The sequence below is a fragment of the Lynx canadensis genome, chromosome B3, assembly GCF_007474595.2.
Source record: "Lynx canadensis isolate LIC74 chromosome B3, mLynCan4.pri.v2, whole genome shotgun sequence".
NCBI lineage: Eukaryota > Metazoa > Chordata > Mammalia > Carnivora > Felidae > Lynx > Lynx canadensis.
This window is the reverse complement of record NC_044308.2, coordinates 72,447,237-72,469,906: the sequence shown is the minus strand read 5'-3', so window position 1 is coordinate 72,469,906 and position 22,670 is coordinate 72,447,237. Positions and strand designations below refer to the sequence as shown.

Sequence of the window (22,670 nt, the reverse complement as noted above, 5' to 3'; positions counted from 1 at the left end):
CTGGGTGGCGCAGTCGGTTAAGCGTCCGACTTCAGCCAGGTCACAATCTCGCGGTCCGTGAGTTCGAGCCCCGCGTCGGGCTCTGGGCTGATGGCTCAGAGCCTGGAGCCTGTTTCCGATTCTGTGTCTCCCTCTCTCTCTGCCCCTCCCCCATTCATGCTCTGTCTCTCGCTGTCCCAAAAATAAATAAACGTTGAAAAAAAAATTAAAAAAAAAAAAAAAAAGAAAATGTTATTCTTCTCCATTGAAGCTCTTATCTTTATCTTAAATTTCTATTTCAAAACCTACGGATCTTTGCTTTCCCATGTGGCAACAATTTCCAAAATCAGAGATTCTAAACATTTTAAGAACTAACATCCCTCCAATATGCTTTATGCAATGTGCACATATACACTTTCATTTTGAAATAATTTATTAGCAAGGTTTACCGCCACCAGCTTTGAGCCTGCAAAGCCCCAGATGGTCCCAAGCACGCTGTGCAAATGCGGCTGCACAAGGAAGGCTTCCTGGTGGAGGAGGCTGGGCTGGGAGCCCAGCTGCAGTTTGGGGACAGGCTGCAGAGCAGCAGGTAGCACTGTGCCTGCACCGCACACAGATAGGTGGCTGAGTCTTTCTGCTGGGAGGCCCTGATGTGCAGGCTGCTGTGCCGGTCCTTAGTGTTCACCGTGCAGTTCAATCTCCCATCCTGCTTCATCCCTGAAACTATGTAAAACAGCCGGGTGAGGCCGCCGCCCCCGGGGTTCTGTCGGAACCACTGCACGTTGTTCACCGAGCTGGAAAAATTGCACCTCAGGATAGAGCTGGCTCCTTCCTGGAGGCTCAGGGCTGCAGGTGTCTGCTCCACGTCCATCCCTCTCACCCCTGCTTGGAAAGACAAAACCAAACACAAAAGAAGTCACTGCAGAGCCACTGAGGCAGTTTTCAAACCCATAAAGTATTCCCGGGAACACCCGCTGAGGGTGTAGACCCTGCAGGAGCTCTGTGCCAGCTCCCCCTCCACTGCGGGCTTTGAACCTCCCCCGCCCCCATCTGGGACGCCCCCACTCACAGCAAACCTGCAGCCACAGAAGCCCCAGCAGGGCTCCCCACTGTCTCTTCATGACTCCTTGTCTAGTCACTGACGTGCCTTCACCCCTACTCTGAAGAGTGTAGAGTCTTGGGTCCGCAGAAGTTGTGTTGTCAACACTCACCACGTGCCTCCAGAATCACTGAGCACCAATCACGCCTGAACCCTGTCAGTCCCGGGACTGAGACTCCACCCACCGCGTGGGTGAATGATATTTCTAGAAGAGTCAGTGTCTCAGTGAGTTACACAACCTTGAAGAATGACTCCATTCCCCAAACTGTATAGTTGGACAATGTGAAAATTCAGTTGTATAAAAATACTGATAAAGAAAAACTATCTGATAGCATGCATTGTGTATTGTAGGAGTAAATACAATTTCTTGAGATCAGGAGAGTTCTAGAGACCAAGACAGTCGAAATAGAAAATTATTCCAACCAGAATTCAGTTGGTAAAAAATATGGATGTCTGCATAATGTCCACTCTGATGTAATTTCCACCTATCTACCTCTCCTGTGCAACTTGTGGACACCTGTTTCACCCACACAGCTGATTCTGGCCAGGCCACATGTTGCTGGTCAAAGTAAATACTATCATCTTCCTTTCCTTCTGTTTTTGTTCCTTATTTTTATCTCTTTTCTTCTTCTATTCATTCTTGTTCACTTCACTGTCAGGTGAGATATATGAAAAGGTAGGATATTTAGGCATATTGAAATAGTTTTCTTTGTCAGTGGGTGTGGGGAATTTTATTCATAACAATTAAAAAATTGAAGACAAGTAATGGGATGTTTTCTGTTGAGTTTCCATAACTTCGATGCCCAAAAATATTCCTATCCTGGTACCTGTGCTCCAAGAATTATCTTCATAATGCATTTATGGAGATATGGACTCCAGATCTGAAGTGTATATACAATGGCAGAACTAAAAACCTGAAATGAACTTTATACAAACACTGTTCCCCTCCTCCCCCCCCCCACCTTTGCTATCTATAATTTGACTGGCTCACAGGATTTCTGTTCTCCCTATAACTGTTCAACCCTTGTACCATCAGAAAGTCTTTGTTTCTTGTAAAACCTAGAGTGCCCCCTGGTGGACCGAAACTGTCATCCAAGATCACTTTATAACAAAGCAACTCAGCAGACACAGATCCCCAGCCCCGTTCATCCCATGCTTCCTGATGAAGGAAATACAGATGTTCAGAAAAGAAGAGAACTGCATAAAAGACTACTTTTATGAAATTTCATGGAAATTAATATCAGCAAATAATTTGGTAAATTTCAATTCTTGCTAATTATTTGATTTATTTACGTTAGTTCAAAATAAATCCATAAATATTTATGGATTTTAGTTTCAATGGGGCAATTTACTATATCTTAAGAATATATAAAAGCACATACAATGCAGGAAACAACAGATATTGGTGAGGATGCAGAGAAAGGGGAACCCGTTTGCACTATTGGTAGGAATGCAAACTGGTCCAGCCACTCTGGAAAACAGTATGGAGGTTCCTCAAAAATTTTTAAATAGAAATACCCTATGACTGAGCAGTTGCTCTACTAGGTACTTATCCAAAGGAAGCAAAAATGCTGATTCAAAGGGGCACATGCACCCCAATGTTTATGGCAGCACTATCAAAAGTAGCCAAATTCTGGAAAGAGCCCCAATGTCCATTGACTGATGAATGGATAAAGAAGATGTGGTATATATGTATATACACAATGGAATATTACTCAGTGATCAAAAAGAATGAAATCTTGCCATTTGCAACAACATGGATGGAACTAGAGTGTATTATGCTAAGCGAAATAAGTCAGTCAGAGAAAGACAAATACCCTATGATTTCACTTGTTTGTGGAATTTAAGAAAGAAAACAGATGAACACAGGGGAAGGGAAGGAAAAATAACATAAAAACAGAGAGGGGGCAAACCATAAAAGACTCTTAAATACAGAGAACAAGCTGAGGGTTGCTGGAGAGGTTTGGGTGGAGGGAATGGGCTAAGTGGGTGATGGGCATTAGGGAGGACATTTGTTGGGATGAGCACTGGGTGTTATATGTAAGTGATGAATCACTAAATTCTACTTCTGAAACCAGTATTCTACTATATGTTAACTAACTTGAATTTAAGTCAAAAAAAAAAAGATATAAAAGTGTAATGGAATATCATTCTGCCATAAAAAAACAATGAAATCTTACCATTTGCCACAACATAGATGGAGCTAGAGAGGGCTAGCTAAGGGGTACAGGTCAGTCAGAGAAAGACAAATACCATATGCTTTCATTCACATGGAATTTAAGAAACAAATGAAATAAGCAAAGGGAAAAATTAAGACAGAAGGAGAAATAAGTCAATAAATAGACTCCTAATTAAAGAGAACAAACTTGTGGTTACCTAAAAGGAGAGAGCTGAGGGAGGGGTTAACAAGGTCAAGGGGATTAAGAGTGCTCTTGTCCTTGTGAGCACCTAGAAACTGTAGGTAAGTCTTGAATCACTATACTGTACACCAGAAGTTAACAAAACACTTTATGTTAACTACCTGGAATTTAAAAGATAGGAATTAATTATTTAATTTTAAAAGAATAAATAAAAGTAGATAACATACTAGTTTACAGTCCACAGGGAAGACAAAAATATACATAACTATCCGTAATAGAGTCAAAGAGTAAAACCCTGTGATCACAGGGAGGAAGAAAGTATGTGATCACTAAAAAGTATGTGATCACAGAGGAGGAAGAAATGCTTCAACTTTGGGTGGTTGGACAAAATCTTCTAAAGAAAGGGATCATTCTCTCCTTTCCCCCTTTTGCTGACAAGAATAGAGAGACTATGAATAAACATTTCTGATGGCTTTTAAGACTTTTTATTACTTCTAACAATAGGAGGAATTGGTGAATATATGAATTATTAAGAGTAATAAAACATTATATTTAGAGTAAAATTTTTTGGCTATCGCTACCTATTCTGAAACTTCATCTTTGTTACCCTAAATCTTTCTACATCTTGTACACTTTGGAGTTGATGTTTCTAGGTGTTTTACCAGATTTCAATAACCAGGACATATGTAGTTAATTTATTTATATTTTATTATAATACAAAGACACATTTTAGGTGTACCTTTCTGTAGCTTGCTTTATAAACTCACTACTAAATCTTGTAGATCTTATTACACAAACACATATACATCCTTCTGTTCCATTAGATTCCATATTGGGCATATACTTCCATTTATGCATCCATTTTGCTATTGATTACTAGTTAAAATGAATTTTTTTAATCTATGAAATACTACGCTAAATGAACCTTTTTAAGCATTCCTCACATGAGCACAAGTTTTTCTAGGAGGAACAGAGACTAGGAAGAATGGAGGAAAATCCATGAAGCTAGTAGGTGAAAATTACTTCCGGCAGAAGAAAGTTGTGTTATTGTGTTGCATGGTTTTCTTTTGCTATTAGTTTTTCTTAAGGTGCATTGCACCTGTCGTTTATCAGCTCATTCGATAAGCTCTTTCTGAAATTACTGTCCTGATATGTAGATACTGTACAGTTTGCTCTAGCCATGCACTGGGTTTTTCTAAATGTAGGAAATCAGCAAGAGAAAAAGCACACCCAACGAGAAGCAGCAGTAGATACAAAGAAAACATGTTATAGAATAAAATTAGACATAAAAAATGTACACACACACTCACAAAAGTTAAGTATACTTGTCATTAGAACAGGGAAAAAAATTCTACAAGCGCAACAGAAGATAGTCTAGCAAAGAAAAGAAAGAAACAAAAGCATATGGAGCACAACCAAAATATTAGAAATGAGTCCAAATATATCAGTAATCAGACCATAGATAAAAAGAAATTATTGGACTGAGTCAAAATTAAAACTCTTTCTCCATGTTGATTAAGAGACAAACCTAAAAGGAAACAACAGAGAAAGGCGAGCGGATAGGAGGGCATTTTCCTGCTGCTCCCTTGTGCAAAGACTAAAGCCCCCTCCTCACTCACTAAACCCACTGCACCCAATAGAGATATCCCAAGGGATGTCATTCTGCCAAAGATGCAGCCCAAGATGTCTAAGAGAACACCTAGCGAGCAAACTAACAACTCCTACAAAGGTAAGATCTAAGAAAGAAAAGACAGACCTTAAAAACATTAAGGGGTGCCTGGGTGGCTCAGTCGGTTAAGCCTCCAACTTCGGTTCGGGTCATGATCTCGCAGTCCGTGAGTTCGAGCCCCGCATCGGTTCTGTGGTGACAGCTCAGAGCCTGGAGCCTGCTTCGGATTCTGTGTCTCCCTCTCTCTGTGCTCCTCAACCCCACTCGCACTCTCTCCCTCTCCCTCTCTCTCTCTCTCTCTCTCTCAAAAAAAATAAACTTTAAAAATTTGAAAAAAAAACATTAATATTAAAATAGAAATGAGAACAGAACAAGAAGAAAATCAGGAGAGATGAAATACCAAAAAGAAATTGAGATTTATAGAAAAGGAGGAAAGTAAAATTAAGGAAATTCCATATCCTGATAGAGCACAGGATGAAAAAGTCAAGTGTGAATAATAGCTTTTACATTTTCATTAGTGGTCCCTCCAATCTCCATTCTTTCACAGTTGGGAATGCTTTATGGACTATTGAAAAATGCACATTTCAAATTCCTCTTAAACCACTTTAAGAGAAGTTGAGACATCATCATCAAAATTGTGTATAATCGTTCTCTGCACAAGAAATCAAGGGCAAATTTGAATCAAGGGAGGCTTCAACTGTCTTTTTTATGCACCTCATATTTATTTACTAGAAGGGTCAATTTCAGTATTCTATTAAGTGAAATGTACCAGAAAAAGCAATCTTGGAGTCAGACCTACATATATAAAATATCTTAAACATGTTAACAGTTGATCTTTCATATACAAGCTGTAGTGCATTCCTAAATAAAAGTGTTCCCTCATACCCAAGGAATTCAGTATGGGGGTATAATTAACTATAAAAGATTCCCAGTAAATAAACTAATTTACAGCTCAAGGAACTAAAACAGAATAAAGGAAGCCCACAATCTGCAGAAGGAAATAACAAAGACTACAGCAGAAAAAAGCAAAACAACAGAAAAAGTCACAAACTAAGAGTTATTTTTCTGAAGAGAAAATATAGAAGAAAAGTGATTTTGGCAATGATATGACACCAAAATCACAGGGAACAAAAGCAAAAATCAACGGCCGGGGGTGGGGGGGCGGGCACCTGGGTGGCTCAATTGGTTGGGCATCTGACTTCTGCTCAGGTCATGACCTTATGGCTTGTGAGTTCAAGCCTGGTGTCGGGCTCTGTGCTGACAGCTCACAGCCTGGAAGCTGCTTCTGATTCTTTTTCTGCCTCTCACTCTGCCCCTCTCCCACTTACACTCTGTCTCTCTCTCTCTCAAAAATAAATACACATTAAAAAAATAATAATAACAAGGGGGACTACATCAAACTGAAAAACTCAGCACGGCAAGGGCAACAATCAACAACATCAAGAGTCATCCTAAGGAGTCGGAGAAAATATTTGCAAACCACATATATGAAAAGGAGTTAATATCTAAACAATATAGGAAACTCCTACAATAAACATTTTTTAGAAAAATGAATAAGCCAAAACAGGATGGACTAAGGACTAGGATAGACATTTCTTTAAAGAAGACATTCAAATGGACAACAAGTATGTGAAAAAACACTCAATGTCACTAGTCAGCAGGAAAACCTAAATCAAAACCCCAGTGAAATATCATCTGACACAGTCATGCAATTAGGTGAACAGGACCATACTATTAAGTATTTCAGTATTTAAAATATTGGTACTGGCCACTACTTAAAAGTGGCAGAAAAAAAGCACATACTTGAAACATGTGTAATTCTCTAGTTCCTTTTTGATGATAACTATGTCAATGTATTTGCCACTACATTTATAATAAATTCCTTGATATCATTCAGGCTTTATACATTAAAAAAATTGATGGCTATTATCCAAAACACAAAATACAGGTGTTGTCGAGGATGATAAGAGATTGGAGCATTTGCACACTGTTGGTGGGAATGCAAAATGGTATAAGCATGGAAAACAGGATACAGGTTCTTTAAAAAGTTAAAAATAGCACTACCATATGATCCAGTAATCCCACTTCTGAGTATTTATCATAAAGAAATTGAAAGGATCTCAAAGAGAAATTAGGCACTCCTATGTTCACGGCAGCACTGTTCACAATAAGCAAGACGTGGAAACAACTTGAATGCACAACAGATAAATGGGTAAAGAAAATGTGGCATATACATAAAATGGAGTACTGTTCAGCCTTAAAAAGGGGGAGGGGATTCTGCAATATGCAACAACATGGATGAATTTTTTTTTTTTGAGAGAGAGACAATGAGTAAGATCACACTAGCAGGGGAGAGGGAAAGAGAATATTAAGCAGGACCCACACCACCCAGCATGGAGCCTGACTCGGCCTGATCTCACAACCCCATGACCCTGAGATCATGTTCTGAGATGAAATCAAGAGGGGAATGCTGAACCAACTGAGCCATTCAGATGCCCCATCATGAATGAATCTTGAGGACATTAAGCTGACTGAGATAAGCCAGTCACAGTAAGACAAATAATGTATGATTCCATTTAAATGTGGTATAGTCAAGTTCATAGAATTAAAGAGTGAACAAAGAAGATGTTGCCATGGGCTCTGGGGAAGGGGTAATTGGAAGTTGCTAATCAATGAGCAAGATGAAAGAATAGAGATTTGGTGTACAACATTGTATCCATAACCAACAATCATGTTTTGTACACTTAAAATTTTAAGAAGCTATATCTTATGTTAAGTGTTTTTTACACAATACAAATAATTTTTTTTTTAATTCGACACCACAGGCTTCATCCTTTAGAATGGCCAAAATCTGAAACACTAACAACACCAATGCAGGTATCAAAAACGTAGAAATCACCCAGGTAAATCCAATGAATTTCACCAAAGTAGTAATTGGTAAAGGTTTATTGTTGCAGTTTTGCTTATGATTTCCAGAGGCACAGCCAAAAATGATGCAGGTCTAGTTAGTCTTGCAAAAAAAACTAAATTAAGCTTTATTTGTATAACTAAACTGGTTTTGTCTGCCCTGGGAATTCTCAAGGCTGGTCTGTTTGTTTTTTATTGTAACACCCACAAGGGGCAACAGGAAATCTGTTCCATGGCTGATGGGAATTCAGCCACGTTGGAACACAAGTGTAGAAGTTATTTACATAACTGCACAAACTCCTACCGTATGATCTAACAATTACAGTCATTAGTGTTTATCCAAATGACTGGAAAACTTCTATCAGCACAAAACTTGCATGCAAATTGTTTTTAAATTTTATTTTTAGGTAATCTCTAAGTACAACATGGGATTCAAACTTACAATCCCAAGATCAAGAGTAGCATACTCTACCGACTGAGCCACCCAGCACCCCTGCTCTACCCCGTTTACCAAATGTCTGAGAAAAACTCTTAGTATATACCCTTTTGAATTATTTAAAATATATTTTAACATCCATTGATATTTATAGAGATTTGAAAATAAAATTTACATTTTAAACCAATCAAATAAAAAATTAAACCAAGAATATATAGCTAATATACAAGGAAGTGATTTAATATTCTGATCATATATCATTCAGAAAATTTACAGATAAGGAGAAAATAATTAAAGAATAGGGGTTTTTGGCAAATTCTGTCAGTATATTTGCAGGAAAGACAGAGATTGCTTTTTCTATTATTCTTTTCACTACTTCTCTTCCTCCCATACCTTCTCCCAAAGCCATTATTTTTCCTCCTCTGTGAGAGGAATTAGAGAAATCTATAGGATGTCCCTGCCAGTGTCACCTATCCATCTGTATTATTATAAAAGGTCAGTCCAAGAGAATTTTCTCTTACTGTAATTCTTGGGCACTGAAAACCTCTCACTCGAGTTCTTACGTTCCAAAGCCAGCTGATCTACTGAACCGCCAGGACAGGAGTCATTTCCTCAATCATGTGTCTGTCCCCTCCCTTCATTTTGAATATCAGCCTGTGTCTACCATCTGTTTTACTAGAAAAGAAACCAGGACAAAGATCCTTTGTCTCTCTTTTCATTCCTCACTTATATATGTTCCCCTCCTTTCTTCCCTCCCCTTCTTTCTCTATTCAAACCTGGTTTGGGCTGCAATTCTCCCATCACCTCTCCTGCCCATCCTCTGTCAGGAAGACATGGGACAGACACCACCTTCTCGGGCACACCCTGGCTCTCTCAGTGTGTCATTGGACACAGCAATACCCACCAGGGGGGCCTCAACAGCTTGTGGGGCTGGACTTTCACTGCAGGGTGAGCAAGACACCACTTCAATGTTATGTGGTTTCAGCTTGAAATTACTTAGGTCCTGACTGAGGAACTACTGGAATTTCTCATTGCACTAATGAACAGCTGGGTTTGGGGAATGTTCCTTCTGGTTCCCATGCTCTAGCCACTTGTATGACTTTTGTATCAAGCAGACACTGAGGGGCAAACCATCATACACTGTGCTGGAACCAAAGTAGATCAGAGACATTCAGCATCTGGGCCCCTGTTCTGCTCAGAGTTTGCGCTCAGCTCCCCCTGCAGTCCCTGTCACTGTGTCCGTCAGGGCACAGTAGTACACAGCCGAATCTGACGCTTGCACTGAGGATTTCTCCAAGTGGAAGGTTTTGGATTTGCTTTGTAGGGTGGCTTCAAAACCTTTGTGACTTCCCTTCTCCTTGTCCCTCAAGGCTTTCAGGAGGAGCCGTGGACCTTCTCCAGGATACTGGACATACCAGAAAAGATTGGGGGACACTGCTGTTGAATAAGTACAGTTTATAGTCAGGGGCTCCCCTTCGGAGAGGGTCACTGGGCCTTCCATCTGGGTCACTGAGTCTCCATGGGTTTGTCCTGGGGAAAAAGAAAAGAGACCTGTGTTACCTTGGGCATAAATCTCCTGGATAAAATTATAGTTATAGGTTTTGCTGTCACAATAGATGAAACAATCCAAATACTAAGAGGCATTTTACTTACCAAGCATCAAGAGTACCACAGTCACGAAACCTGGAGAAGAGTTCATCTCTAGAGTGTCACCTAGATAATGTGCTTCATTCTTAGCAGGAAGAAGCATTGGAGAGACAGAGCAATGATCAGTGGAAGCCCACATTTCTCAGGAAAGGTGTTTGTGTTAGGAAGCTGCACCCCCTGCTGGACGGGGACTGAAACGGGATGCATGGTGGCCAGAGTCCTCCCAGAGTCAGCAAGATGTCTTTGTCCTTGACTTTTTGAGGCGCATGTCAGTCTTCAGGTGGCACTTGGAAATCTGAACAGCAGCAATCCTGACCTCTCAGGTCTACTTTCTTCTTAGGACACTACCTGATGTGGAAGTTCTTTAACAGAACATCCCAGCGCGTTTCTGTAGCTGAGAGGATAACAGTCTCTAAAGCATTAAATACAGTACTTTATGTTTTCACATATCCACTGTGGGCCAGCCTATAATCCACTGACTGCCAGAAAACAGTTGGGTTTGAATACACAGAAAGTAATAAGAAGTCAACTCATTACTGAGTGCTTCTGTGTTTTTCAGCACTGTACCCCAATATTTAGAACACTTACTGTCCTTTTCTAAGCACTCACTAAGTATTTCTTAAACAGAAATAATGAACAAATGGCCTTTAATTGAAATACAGTGTTTCTTGGTCCTAAAATAATACCAGTTGTAAGGAATACTGTCTTCTTAATAAAAGCTTTTCAGAAGAAAAGTCACACTATTTTATAGTCAAATATTTTAGTCAAGTATTCTTCATTTTCAAAAACATTAAAAAGTTAAAAAGTGTGAATTCTAGACAGAAGAAACATCATAAATGAAGTCGTCGAATTCCTATTGAATGATCTGAGATTCTTATCTCATTCTCTCACTGCTTTGTTGAGTCTTATATGTATAAGGTGACTATTATGTGAATTAGGCAACAATTACTAATCCTATACTATTAACAAGTTTTAGCCTCAAAGATGCTATACATTAGCATTTATCACATTTTCGTGATAACCATTAGTCAACTATTTTTCTCCCAAAGGTAAGGAATGAGGATTATCAGGATAAAGTTCTGGAGAGGGACACATCTTCTCTAAAGCCCTGGAAACATTTATCTCTAGACACATAGATGGAAGCTTAGCTCAGGCTGTTCTCTGGAGGCCACTCTCCACAGATTCACATCAAGGAGCTTCATGAGTCCAGAGACAACATGGTACTGGTTTCCCAGATGCAGAGGGAAGTAAGAAATTCAGTCCTGGATACTTTCTGTGTTCACACGTCCCTTCGCTTCTCCTCCACCTTCCGAATCACACTGTCTGAACCTGCCTCAAAACTCTGCTAGAAGGAATTTGGGACAAACAGCATTAAACCTCTATTCAGATACACAGGGAGATTGCCAGATAGGTTGGGATGATGCTGGTTTCAAAATAAGCAGTATACCACATGGATTCAGAAAGTCATCATCCATAAGTTTTTACAAAGCATAATTTTAGGCCAGTGAAAACCTACAGGGGAAATATTTTGCATCTGGGGTCACACAAGAAGACTTGCACAACATGGAGGGAAGATACATAGTAAATTTGCATCTTTATGGCTTTATTAATGTATAATTTTCATAAAAATAAACTGTACAAATTTAAAGAAAACAATTCTATAGGATTTGACATACGTGTGTATTTGTGAAGCCATGACCACAATGGAGGTAATGAACATATGCATCATCTCAAAATTTGCCTCATGTCTCTGTAATCCTTCTTTCAACCCTCTCCCTCCTGCATTCCACGCAACACTTCTGTCATGAATCAGTTGGCATATTTCATAATACTGTATGAGTGGAATCACATGTACTCCTTTGTCTGGCTGCTTCTCAGCACAATTATTTTAATATTCTTCCACATAATTATTTTGAGATTCTTCCATGGTTATAACTGTCAGGAGGTTTTTGCTTTTTGTTGCTGTGTAGTATCCCATCATAGGCCTATGAAACAGTTTGTCTATTCACCTGCTGCCTTCAGATTAGCACCAGGGAAGCTGTTACAAATAAAGCTGCTATGAACCTTTGTGTATATGATTTTTTAATGTTTTCTTTTAATTTATTTTTAGAGAGAGTGAGAGAATGAAAACACAGTGGTGTGGAGCATAAAGAGGCAGAGAGAGAGAATCCCAAGCAGGCTCCACACTCAGCATGCTGAGCCCAGCACAGGGCTCCATATCACAACTGATAATGACCTGAGCGGAAATCAAGAGTCAGACACTCAACCGGCTGAGCCACCCAGGTGCCCTGTGTATATGATTTCTTATTGACATATGCTTTCATTTCTCTTGGGTCAATAACAGGGAGTAGAATAGCTGGATTATATGGTAGGTGTATATTTGGCTTTGTTAAACCAATTTTTTCTAGTAGCTTCTTTGTAGATTCCCTTGCATTTTATGCTCAGATGATTATTCTAATAAAGATAAATTCACTTCTTCCTTTCCAAACTGTATGGCTTTTGCTTCTTCCATGTTCCTTATTAAATTGGCTAGAACTTCTAGTTCAATATTAAATACAAGTGGTGAGAGCCAAAATTCTTCCCTTACTTCTGAAACTAAAGAGAAAGCATTTAGGTTTTCACCATCAAGTCTGACATTTGATGTAGGTTTTTTGTAGAGCCCCTTTTTTAGGTTGAGAAAATTCCCTTTACTTTCTAATTTGCTGTGGGGTTCAGTCAGGAATTGATACAGATTTTATAAAAATGCTTTATCTGTACCTATTGAGATTACTCTCATAAATTGGTCATCTGCTACTTGTCAATCATCTTGGATACATTATTGATAAATTGTCACAACAAAATATTAAAGAAGATATCACTCTCCTGTTTTACAAACAATGAAACGAGGCTCAAAAGTACCAAAGTTCATGGCTGAGCTAACAGTTTTGAACACAGTGCTCGAAGACAGCAAAAACCTGTTCCCTGTTTTTGCCACTATAGATCGCTGTCATAGAAAATGTAAGAGAAACACGAGAGGGTGGCAAAATGACTTCTCCCTATGCCTTTCAAATATTTTAAGACGTTCTTTAACAGGTTCTTTATTGATGCAAGTGGAACTGATAAAGAAGAACTAAATGATTGCATATTTGGCTCTTTTACCAAAAAAGGAAAGAAAACCTATTATTAATAGATACCCAAACTGCTATTCAGGAGCTGACCCCTGTGTAGGGCCTCACCATTTCATTCAGAGCAATTATTAGACACATGATTGAAGCAGTGCATGGTAGCAAAGGTTTTGTGACCCACCAATATACGAGAACGTCCTTCATGACTAGTAATCACTCCCTTTCTCTGTTGCTTGAAACTTGCTTATGATAACACAGTCTAGAGTGTAGTTGTTCCAATTAACCAGTACACATGTTTCTCAAAAATGTTCAAATAAAATCACCTTATGATCCAGCAATCCCACTTCTGGTATATATTCAAAAATTCAAAGAATTTGGCTATAAACCCAAAATACTGAGCTGCTTATAAATTCACGTTTCCACCAAAAGGCGCAAGCAATCCCAAAGAACATCCACAGATGCATATGGATAAACAATATGTGGCACGTACAGACACCGGTACATTACTCAACCTTAAAAAGGAAAAAAAAAAAATCTGACACAGGCTGCAAGGTGGATGAACCCTGAGGACATTATGTCAAACGAAATATCACAAAATGACCAATACTGCATAATTCCACTTCTATGAGGTATCTGAACTAGTCAAACCCATGGAAAGAGAAAGCAGAATGGTAGTTCCCAAGGACTGGAAGGATAGGGTAATGGAGAGCTATTGTTTAATGAATACAAACATTCAATTCATCACAATGAAAATTCTGGAATTGTGGAAATGAATGGTGGTGCTGGTTGAGCAATAATGAAAATGTATTTAGTACCATAGAATTGTATGCTTACAAATGGTTAAAACGGTAAAAATCTATGTTACAATGGTAAAATTATTTAATGAAAAAAAAATGTAAGAGGTTCTTGTTAAGATTTCTACCCTACACATCCGTCATCCATTACCACTCGAATCTGAAGGCACTGGGGAAATAGGTTTAGAGGTGGAAGGAAGAAAATGGAGAGAATGAGGACTTTGGATTGTGAAACACTGATCAAACAAGCAAGGCTCAGAAGTGTGCAAACTGAGCCACGTGTTGGCAAAAAAAATGCTTGTGAAGGAGTGTTGAAGTGAAAGGCAGGAACCCAACAAGGAGGATAATTCACAGTCTGCCACTTCACAGGGTCCCCCAAAAGCCACTAACTACTGACCTTGTGGGTAAGACTGTTGGGAAGCAGGCAAACCTCCAGAATGCAAATTGAGGACATTGATGCTGGCAGTGTTAATAAGATGGGATGAACAACAGTACAGACACATGTCACAGAGTAGGCACCTTGGAAATGCACGTAAGTACAGTTGACTCACAGGAAACAAACCTAATTAAAAGAATTAATTCAATAGTACAAAACATCATAATATAAAGCAAAAAAGGAAAACCACAGAGACATTTCACAGCCTTCCTTATTCTAAACAATGCCTGAAACACAATATATACTCAGTACGTACTTACTGAACAAAATTGATATGAAAATCCAACACCTTATACACATTTTAGCTGATTTTTGAGTCGCATGTTTACAAATTTCTTTAGCCAGTTCTTCTAGCTGAATATAATTACAAAATGGCAAATTGTTTATCATGACTATTTTAGTGATCAATAAACACTTTCAACACAAATTTTCAGGGGTAAGGATGTTTTTGATGCACAATAATTCTTACCTAGAGAGTTATTTTCTTAGAGTCAGGTTTTCCCTCTAACCCTACACCTGAGCTGCCACAACCTTAGCCACTTCCTGTGTGGGTCAGCAATTTGCTTTGGACCCTACAGCAGGTGGATGTATCAATAAGAGCCCTGGGGTTTGGGTACCTCCATCCAACACTCCTCTTACTGTAGACACCGTCAGTGCAGAGAAATACACTGGGGAGTCCTCCAGCTATGAAGCTGAGATGACAAGATATGGGATTTCCTGTCTTTGAAAATTCAATGACAAGCAAACTTCTGTGGCATTTTGTTGACTCTAAGAATCCTGACAAACAAGGTAAGTCATCTGCCCGCCGCTGGACTGCTTGTACCACAATAGACTATAACTTAAATCACTGGGGTCATATGTGCATTCCAGAATGACAGCCACCTTCTGCAGTAACATTGCTGGTTGGACTTGAGTTGCCTTCTGGGAAATACCGAATCCCGAAGGAAAAAACATGGAATCAGAGTAGGTGATGTGGCACAAAGAAATTCTATTTTACACATTACCTTCCCTCCTTCCCACAGTACCCACAAATATCTCAGTATTTTAAGATCATAGAGGAGGCACATTTCCAAAGGGTCAGTCACTACCCAGCTACCTTCAGAAGGCTGGACAGCAACATGTTTGAGATCTTCCACTAGATGGGAACTGTCTACTTCAATGTCAGGGCTGGGCACTGTGAGTGGAGCCTGCCAGGTGAGGGAAGGATGGCTGGGTATGTGCTGCTGCCGCCCCAGAACAGGAAACAGGGGTTTCCTGGGGTAGCACGTTGTGTGGGTCACGTCACACTTCTCCCTGTACCAGCTGAGAGTCTCACTGCCCAAACATCCTTTCGCATTAAGCGACTCTTAACTTGGAAACAATTCCGTCTGAAAAAGAACTTGTAAAATTTAACACTGAAATGAGGCTTGATGGTTTAACTGTGATATGTTCATTCATGGCGTCTGTGATGAAAGTGGGTGGATGGCACTCACTTAAAAATACTACCTGTGATGGATTATGAAAACAACATAAGATTAAGAATCATGTATGTTCACGCTATGTTCTATCACCTAACATAGAAATACATCATATTATGATAAGAAGACAAAGTGTTTAGACTAACCACTATGTCTCTTTCAGTCTACCTATTGTTATGTCAGTATATCTCTTCTCTATCAGTATCTGTTCATGGTCCTTTGGTGGGGACAAAAGCAGAAAGATCTAATGACTCTTTCCTGAAGAGTTTAGACTAAAGCCCTCAGACAATAGATCCTGTCATTGAGGTCTCTTCTCTTCACTGTAGTTTTGACAGCTCAGCTCTGTTCAAGAAGCACAGAATAGAATGCAAACTGGTGCGGCCACTCTGGAAAACAGTATGGAGGTTCCTCAAAAAATTAAAAATAAAACTACCCTATGACCCAGCAATTGCACTACTAGGTATTTATCCAATACTTAGTAGTAGTATTGGACACAGGAAGACTGACTCAAAGGGGCACATGCACCCCAATATTTATAACAGCAATATTGACAATTGCCAAAGTATGGAAAGAGCCCAAATGTCCATTGATAGATGAATGGATAAAGAAGATGTGGTATATATATATATACAAGGAAATATTACTTAGCGATAAAAAAGAAGGAAATCATGTGGTTTGCAACAATGTGGATGGAACTAGAGTGTATTATGCTAAGCAAAATAAGTCTGTCAGAGAAAGACAAATATCATACGGTATCACTATTATGTGGAATTTAAAATACAAAACAGATGAACATAGGGGAAGGGAAGCAAAAATAATATAAAAACAGAGAGGGATATAAACCATAAAAGATTTAAATACAGAGAACAAACTGAGGGTTTGCTGGTGGGGTTTGGGGTGGGGGGCTAAAGGGGTAAGGGGCAGTAAGGAGGGCACATGTTGGGATGAACACTGGGTGTTTTATGTAAGTGATGAATCACTAAATTCTAGTCATGAAATTATTATTACACTATTTGTTAACTAACTTGGATTAGCTTTAAAAAGAAAAAAAATATGTCTCCAAGAAGTCCATAGTGAAAAGTGGTCAAGAGAATGGATTTCGGTGTCATTTAAACCTGTGTCTGAGTTAAAAACAACAACAACAACAATTTCTCCTCCTATTATTCAACTCTAATACATTTCTCAATGAAGGAATCAAATGATCATGCTTCTGTCATTCAAGAAGTGTCCATATCCAGGATAAATCTTTTGGACACTCTTAGCCAGATTCTGAATTAACATGTCCGGAGACATGTTGAGTAAGAAGTTGCTGCGGGCAAGATCAAAGAGGTTTTTGTCTGCTTTCTCCTTGAGGATTTTGATGGCTTCCTGTCTTACATTGAGGTCTTTCATCCACTTTGAGTTTATGGGTATGGTGTAAGAAAGTGGTCCAGGTTCATTCTTCTGCATGTCGCTGTCCTGTTTTCCCAGCACCACATGCTGAAGAGACTGTATTTATTCCATTGGATATTCTTTCCTGCTTTGTCAAAGATTAGTTGCCCATACGTTTGTGGGTCCATTTCTGGATTCTCTATTCTGTTCTATTGATCTGAGTGTCTGTTCTTGTGCCAGAATCATACTGTCTTGATGATTACAATTTTGTAGCATAGCTTGAAGTCTGGGATTGTGATGCCTCCTGCTTTGGTTTTCTTTTTCAAGATTGCTTTAGCTATTCGGAGTCTTTTCTGGTTCCATACAAATTTTAGGATTGTTTGTTCTAGCTCTGTGAAGAATGCTGGTGTTATTTTTTTTTCCTGTATCTTTTTTTTTATATATATATATGAAATTTATTGACAAATTGGTTTCCATACAACACCCAGTGCTCATCCCAAAAGGTGCCCTCCTCAATACCCATCACCCACCCTCCCCTCCCTCCCACCCCCCATCAACCCTCAGTTTGTTCTCAGTTTTTAACAGTCTCTTATGCTTTGGCTCTCTCCCACTCTAACCTCTTTTCTTTTTTTTTTTCCTTCCCCTCCCCCGTGGGTTCCTGTTAAGTTTCTCAGGATCCACATAAGAGTGAAACCATATGGTATCTGTCTTTCTCTGTATGACTTATTTCACTTAGCATTACACTCTCCAGTTCCATCCACGTTGCTACAAAAGGCCATATTTCATTTTTTCTCATTGCCACATAGTATTCCATTGTGTATATATACCACAATTTCTTTATCCATTCATCAGTTGACGGACATTTAGGCTCTTTCCATAATTTGGCTATTGTTGAGAGTGCTGCTATGAACATTGGGGTACAAGTGCCCCTATGCATCAGTACTCCTGTATCCCTTGGGTAAATTCCTAGCAGTGCTATTGCTGGGTCATAGGGTAGGTCAATTTTTAATTTTCTGAGGAACCTCCACACTGCTTTCCAGAGCGGCTGCACCAATTTGCATTCCCACCAACAGTGCAAGAGGGTTCCCATTTCTCCACATCCTCTCCAGCATCTATAGTCTCCTGATTTGTTCATTTTGGCCACTCTGACTGGCGTGAGGTGATACCTGAGTGTGGTTTTGATTTGTATTTCCCTGATAAGGAGCGACGCTGAACATCTTTTCATGTGCCTGTTGGCCATCTGGATGTCTTCTTTAGAGAAGTGTCTATTCATGTTTTCTGCCCATTTCTTCACTGGGTTATTTGTTTTTTCGGGTGTGGAGTTTGGTGAGCTCTTTATAGATTTTAGATACTAGCCCTTTGTCCGATATGTCATTTGCAAATATCTTTTCCCATTCCGTTGGTTGCCTTTTAGTTTTGTTGGTTGTTTCCTTTGCTGTGCAGAAGCTTTTTATCTTCATAAGGTCCCAGTAATTCACTTTTGCTTTTAATTCCCTTGCCTTTGGGGATGTGTCGAGTAAGAGATTGCTACGGCTGAGGTCAGAGAGGTCTTTTCCTGCTTTCTCCTCTAAGGTTTTGATGGTTTCCTGTCTCACATTTAGGTCCTTTATCCATTTTGAGTTTATTTTTGTAAATGGTGTGAGAAAGTGGTCTAGTTTCAACCTTCTGCATGTTGCTGTCCAGTTCTCCCAGCACCATTTGTTAAAGAGGCTGTCTTTTTTCCATTGGATGTTCTTTCCTGCTTTGTCAAAGATGAGTTGGCCATACGTTTTTGGGTCTAGTTCTGGGGTTTCTATTCTATTCCATTGGTCTGTGTGTCTGTTTTTGTGCCAATTGCTGGTGTTATTTTGATAGGGATTGCGCTGAATATAAATTCAGTTTGCTTTGGGTAGTATCGACATTTTAACAATATTTGTTCTTCTTATCCAGGAGCATGGAATGTTTTTCCATTTTTTGGTGTCTTCTTCAATTTCTTTCATCAGCTTTCTATAGTTTTCAGTGTATAGATATTTCACCTCTTTGGCTAGATTTATTCCTAGCTATTTTATGGTTTTTTGTGCAACTGTAAATGGGATCGATTCCTTGATTTCTCTTTCTGTTGCTTGTTGGTGGATAGAAAAGCAACCAATTTCTTTGCGTTGCTTTTATACCCTGCAACTTTGCTGAATTCATGAATCAGTTCTAGCAGTTTTCTGCTGGAAACTTTAGGGTTTTCCATGTAGCATGTCATGTCATCTGCAAAGAGTGACAGTTTGACCTCCTTCTGGCTGATTTGGATGCCTTTTATTTCTTTGTGTTGTCTGATTGCAGAGGCTAAGACTTCCAATACTATGTTGAATAACAGTGGCAAGAGTGGACATCCCTGTCTTGTTCCTGACCTTGGGGGGAAAGCTCTCAGTTTTTCCCCATTGAGGATGATATTAGCATTGGGTCGTTCATATATGGCTTTTATGATCTCGAGGTATGATCCTTCTATCCCTACTGTCTTGAGGGTTTTTAACAAGAAAGGATGCTGTATTTTGTCAAATGCTTTCTCTGCGTCTATTGAGAGGATCATACGGTTCCTGTCCTTTCTTTTATTGATGTGATGAATCATGTTAATTATTTTCTGGATATTGAACCACCCCTGCCTGCATCCCAAGTATAAATCCTGCTTGGTCGTGGTGAATAATTTTTTTAATGTATTGTTGGATCCGGTTGGCTAATATCTTGTTGAGGATTTTTGCATCCATGTTCATCAGGGAAATTGGTCTATAGTTCTCCCTTTTAGTGGGGTCTCTGTCTGCTTTGGGAATCAGGGTAACGCTGGCTTCATAGAAAGAGTTTGGAAGTTTTCCTTCCATTTCTATTTTTTTGGAACAGTTTCAAGAGAATAGGTGTTAACTCCTCCTTAAATGTTTGGTAGAATTCCCCTGGAAAGCCATCTGGCCCTGGACTCTTGTTTTTTGGCAGACTTTTGATGACTAATTTGATTTCCTTACTGGTTATGAGTCTGTTCAAATTTTCTATTTCTTCCTCTTTCAGTTTTGGTGTGTATATGTTTCTAGGAATTTGTCCATGTCTTCCAGATTGCCCATTTTATTGGCATATAATTGCTCATAATATTCTCTTATTATTGTTTTTATTTCTGTTGTGTTGGTTGTGATCTCTCCTCTTTCATTCTTGATTTTATTTTTTTTTTGGGGGGGGGGGGGGCCTTTCCTTTTTCTTCTTGACCAAACTGGCTAGTGGTTTATCAATTTTATTAATTCTTTCCAAGAACCAGCTTCTGGTTTCATTGGTCTGTTCTACTGGGGTTTTTTTTTTTGTTTTTTGTTTTTTGTTTTGTTTTTTGGTTTCAATAGCATTAATTTCTGCTCTAATCTTTATTATTTCCTGTCTTCTGCTGGTTTTGGATTTTATTTGCTGTTCTTTTTCCAGCTCCTTAAGGTGTAAGGTTAGGTTGTGTATCTGAGATCTTTCTTCCTTCTTTAGGAAGGCCTGGATTGCTGTGTACTTTTCTCTTATGACTGCCTTTGCTGCATCCCATAGGTTTTGAGTTGTGGTGTTATCATTTTCATTGACTTCCATATGCTTTTTAATTTCCTCTTTAACTGCTTGGTTAGTGCATTCATACTTTTTTTTTATTTAAAAAAATTTTTTTAACGTTTACTTATTTTTGAGACAGAGAGAGACAGAGCACGAATGGGGGAAGGGCAGAAAGATAGGGAGACACAGAATCGGAAGCAGGCTCCAGGCTCAGAGCCATCAGCCCAGAGCCCGACACAGGGCTCGAACTCATGGACCGTGAGATTGTGACCTGAGCTGAAGTCGGACGCTTAACTGACTGAACCACCCAGGGCCCCACGCATTCATTCTTTCATAGGATGTTCTTCAGTCTCCAAGTATTTTTTCTTTTCCAAATTTTTTCTTGCGGTTGATTTTGAGTTTCATAGCATTGTGGTCTGAAAATATGTACGTATGATCTTGATCTTTTTGTACTTACTTAGGGCTGATTTGTGTCCCAGTATATGGTCTAATCTGGAGAACGTTCCATGTGCACTGGAGAAGAATGTATATTCTGCTGCTTCAGGATGACATGTTCTGAATATATCTGTTCAGTCCATCTGGTCCAATGTGTCATTCAAAGCCATTGTTTCCTTGTTGATTTTTTGATTAGAGATCTGTCCATTGCTGTGAGTGGGGTGTTGAAGTCTCCTACTATTATGGTACTACTGTCGATGAGTTTCTTATGTTTGTGGTTAATCAATTTATATATTTGGGTGCTTTTACATTTGGTGCATAAATGTTTACAATCGTTAGGTCTTCTTGGTGAATAGACCCCTTGATCATGATATAATGCCCTTCTGCATCTCTTGATACAGTCTTTATTTTAAAGTCTAGATTGTCTGATATAAGTGTGGCTAATCCGGCTTTCTTTTGTTGACCATTAGCATGATAGATGGTTCTCCATCCCCTTATTTTCAATCTGTAGGTGTCTTTAGGTCTCAAGTGGGTCTCTTGTAAACAGCATATCGATGGGTCTTGTTTTCTTATCCATTCTGTTACCCTAGGTCTTTTGATTGGAGTATTGAGTTCATTGACGTTTAGAGTGAGAACCGAAAGATATGAATTTATTGCCATTATGATGCTTGTAGAGTTGGAGTTTCTGGTGGTGTTCTCTGGTCCTTTCTAATCTTTTGTTGCTTTTGGTATTTATTTATTTATATATATAACTTTTCATCTTTTGTCCCCTCAGAGAGCCCCTTTTAATATTTCTTGTAGGGCTGGTTTAGGGGTCACAACTCCTTTAATTTTTGTTTGTCAGGGAAACTTTTTATCTCTCCTTCTATTTTGATTGACAGCCTTGCTGGATAAAGAATTCTTGGCTGCATATTTTTCTGATTCAGCACACTGAATATATCCTGCCACTCCTTTCTGGCCTGCCAGGTTTCTGTGGATAGGTCTGCTGCAAACATGATCTGTCTTCCCTTGTAGGTTAGGGACTTCGTTTCCCTTTCTGCTTTCATGATTCTCTCCTTGCCTGAGTATTTTGTGAATTCGACTATGATATGCCTTGTTGGTGGTCGGTTTTTGTTGAATCTAATGGCAGTCCTCTGTGCTTCCTGGATTTTGATGTCTGTGTCTTTTCCCAGGTTAAGAAAGTTTTCTGCTATAATTTGCTCACATAACCCTTCTAAGCCTATTTCTCTCTCTTCCTCCTCTGGGGACCCTATGATTGTGATGTTGTTCCTTTTTAATGAGTCCCTGATAGCTCTAATTCTTAAATCGTGCTCTTTTGCCTTCATCTCCCTCTTTTTCTCTGCTTCGTTATTCTCTATAAGTTTGTCCTCTATATCACTGATTTTCTGTTCTGCCTCATCCATCCTTGCACCGCTGCATCCATCCATGATTGCGGTTCAGTTATAACA

At 39.2% G+C, this 22,670-nt stretch overlaps 2 gene segments (V, D, J or C); both read right to left on the bottom strand.

The window, feature by feature from the left end:
• Positions 1-244: 244 nt before the first annotated feature.
• On the bottom strand, positions 245-1,268 carry LOC115516212. The segment is given in 2 exon segments: positions 245-861; positions 1,049-1,268. Coding segments are annotated over 2 exon segments (489 nt in total).
• An 8,377-nt stretch (positions 1,269-9,645) lies between these two features.
• Positions 9,646-10,305, bottom strand: LOC116738122. The segment is given in 2 exon segments: positions 9,646-9,980; positions 10,104-10,305. Coding segments are annotated over 2 exon segments (468 nt in total).
• Positions 10,306-22,670: the final 12,365 nt, after the last annotated feature.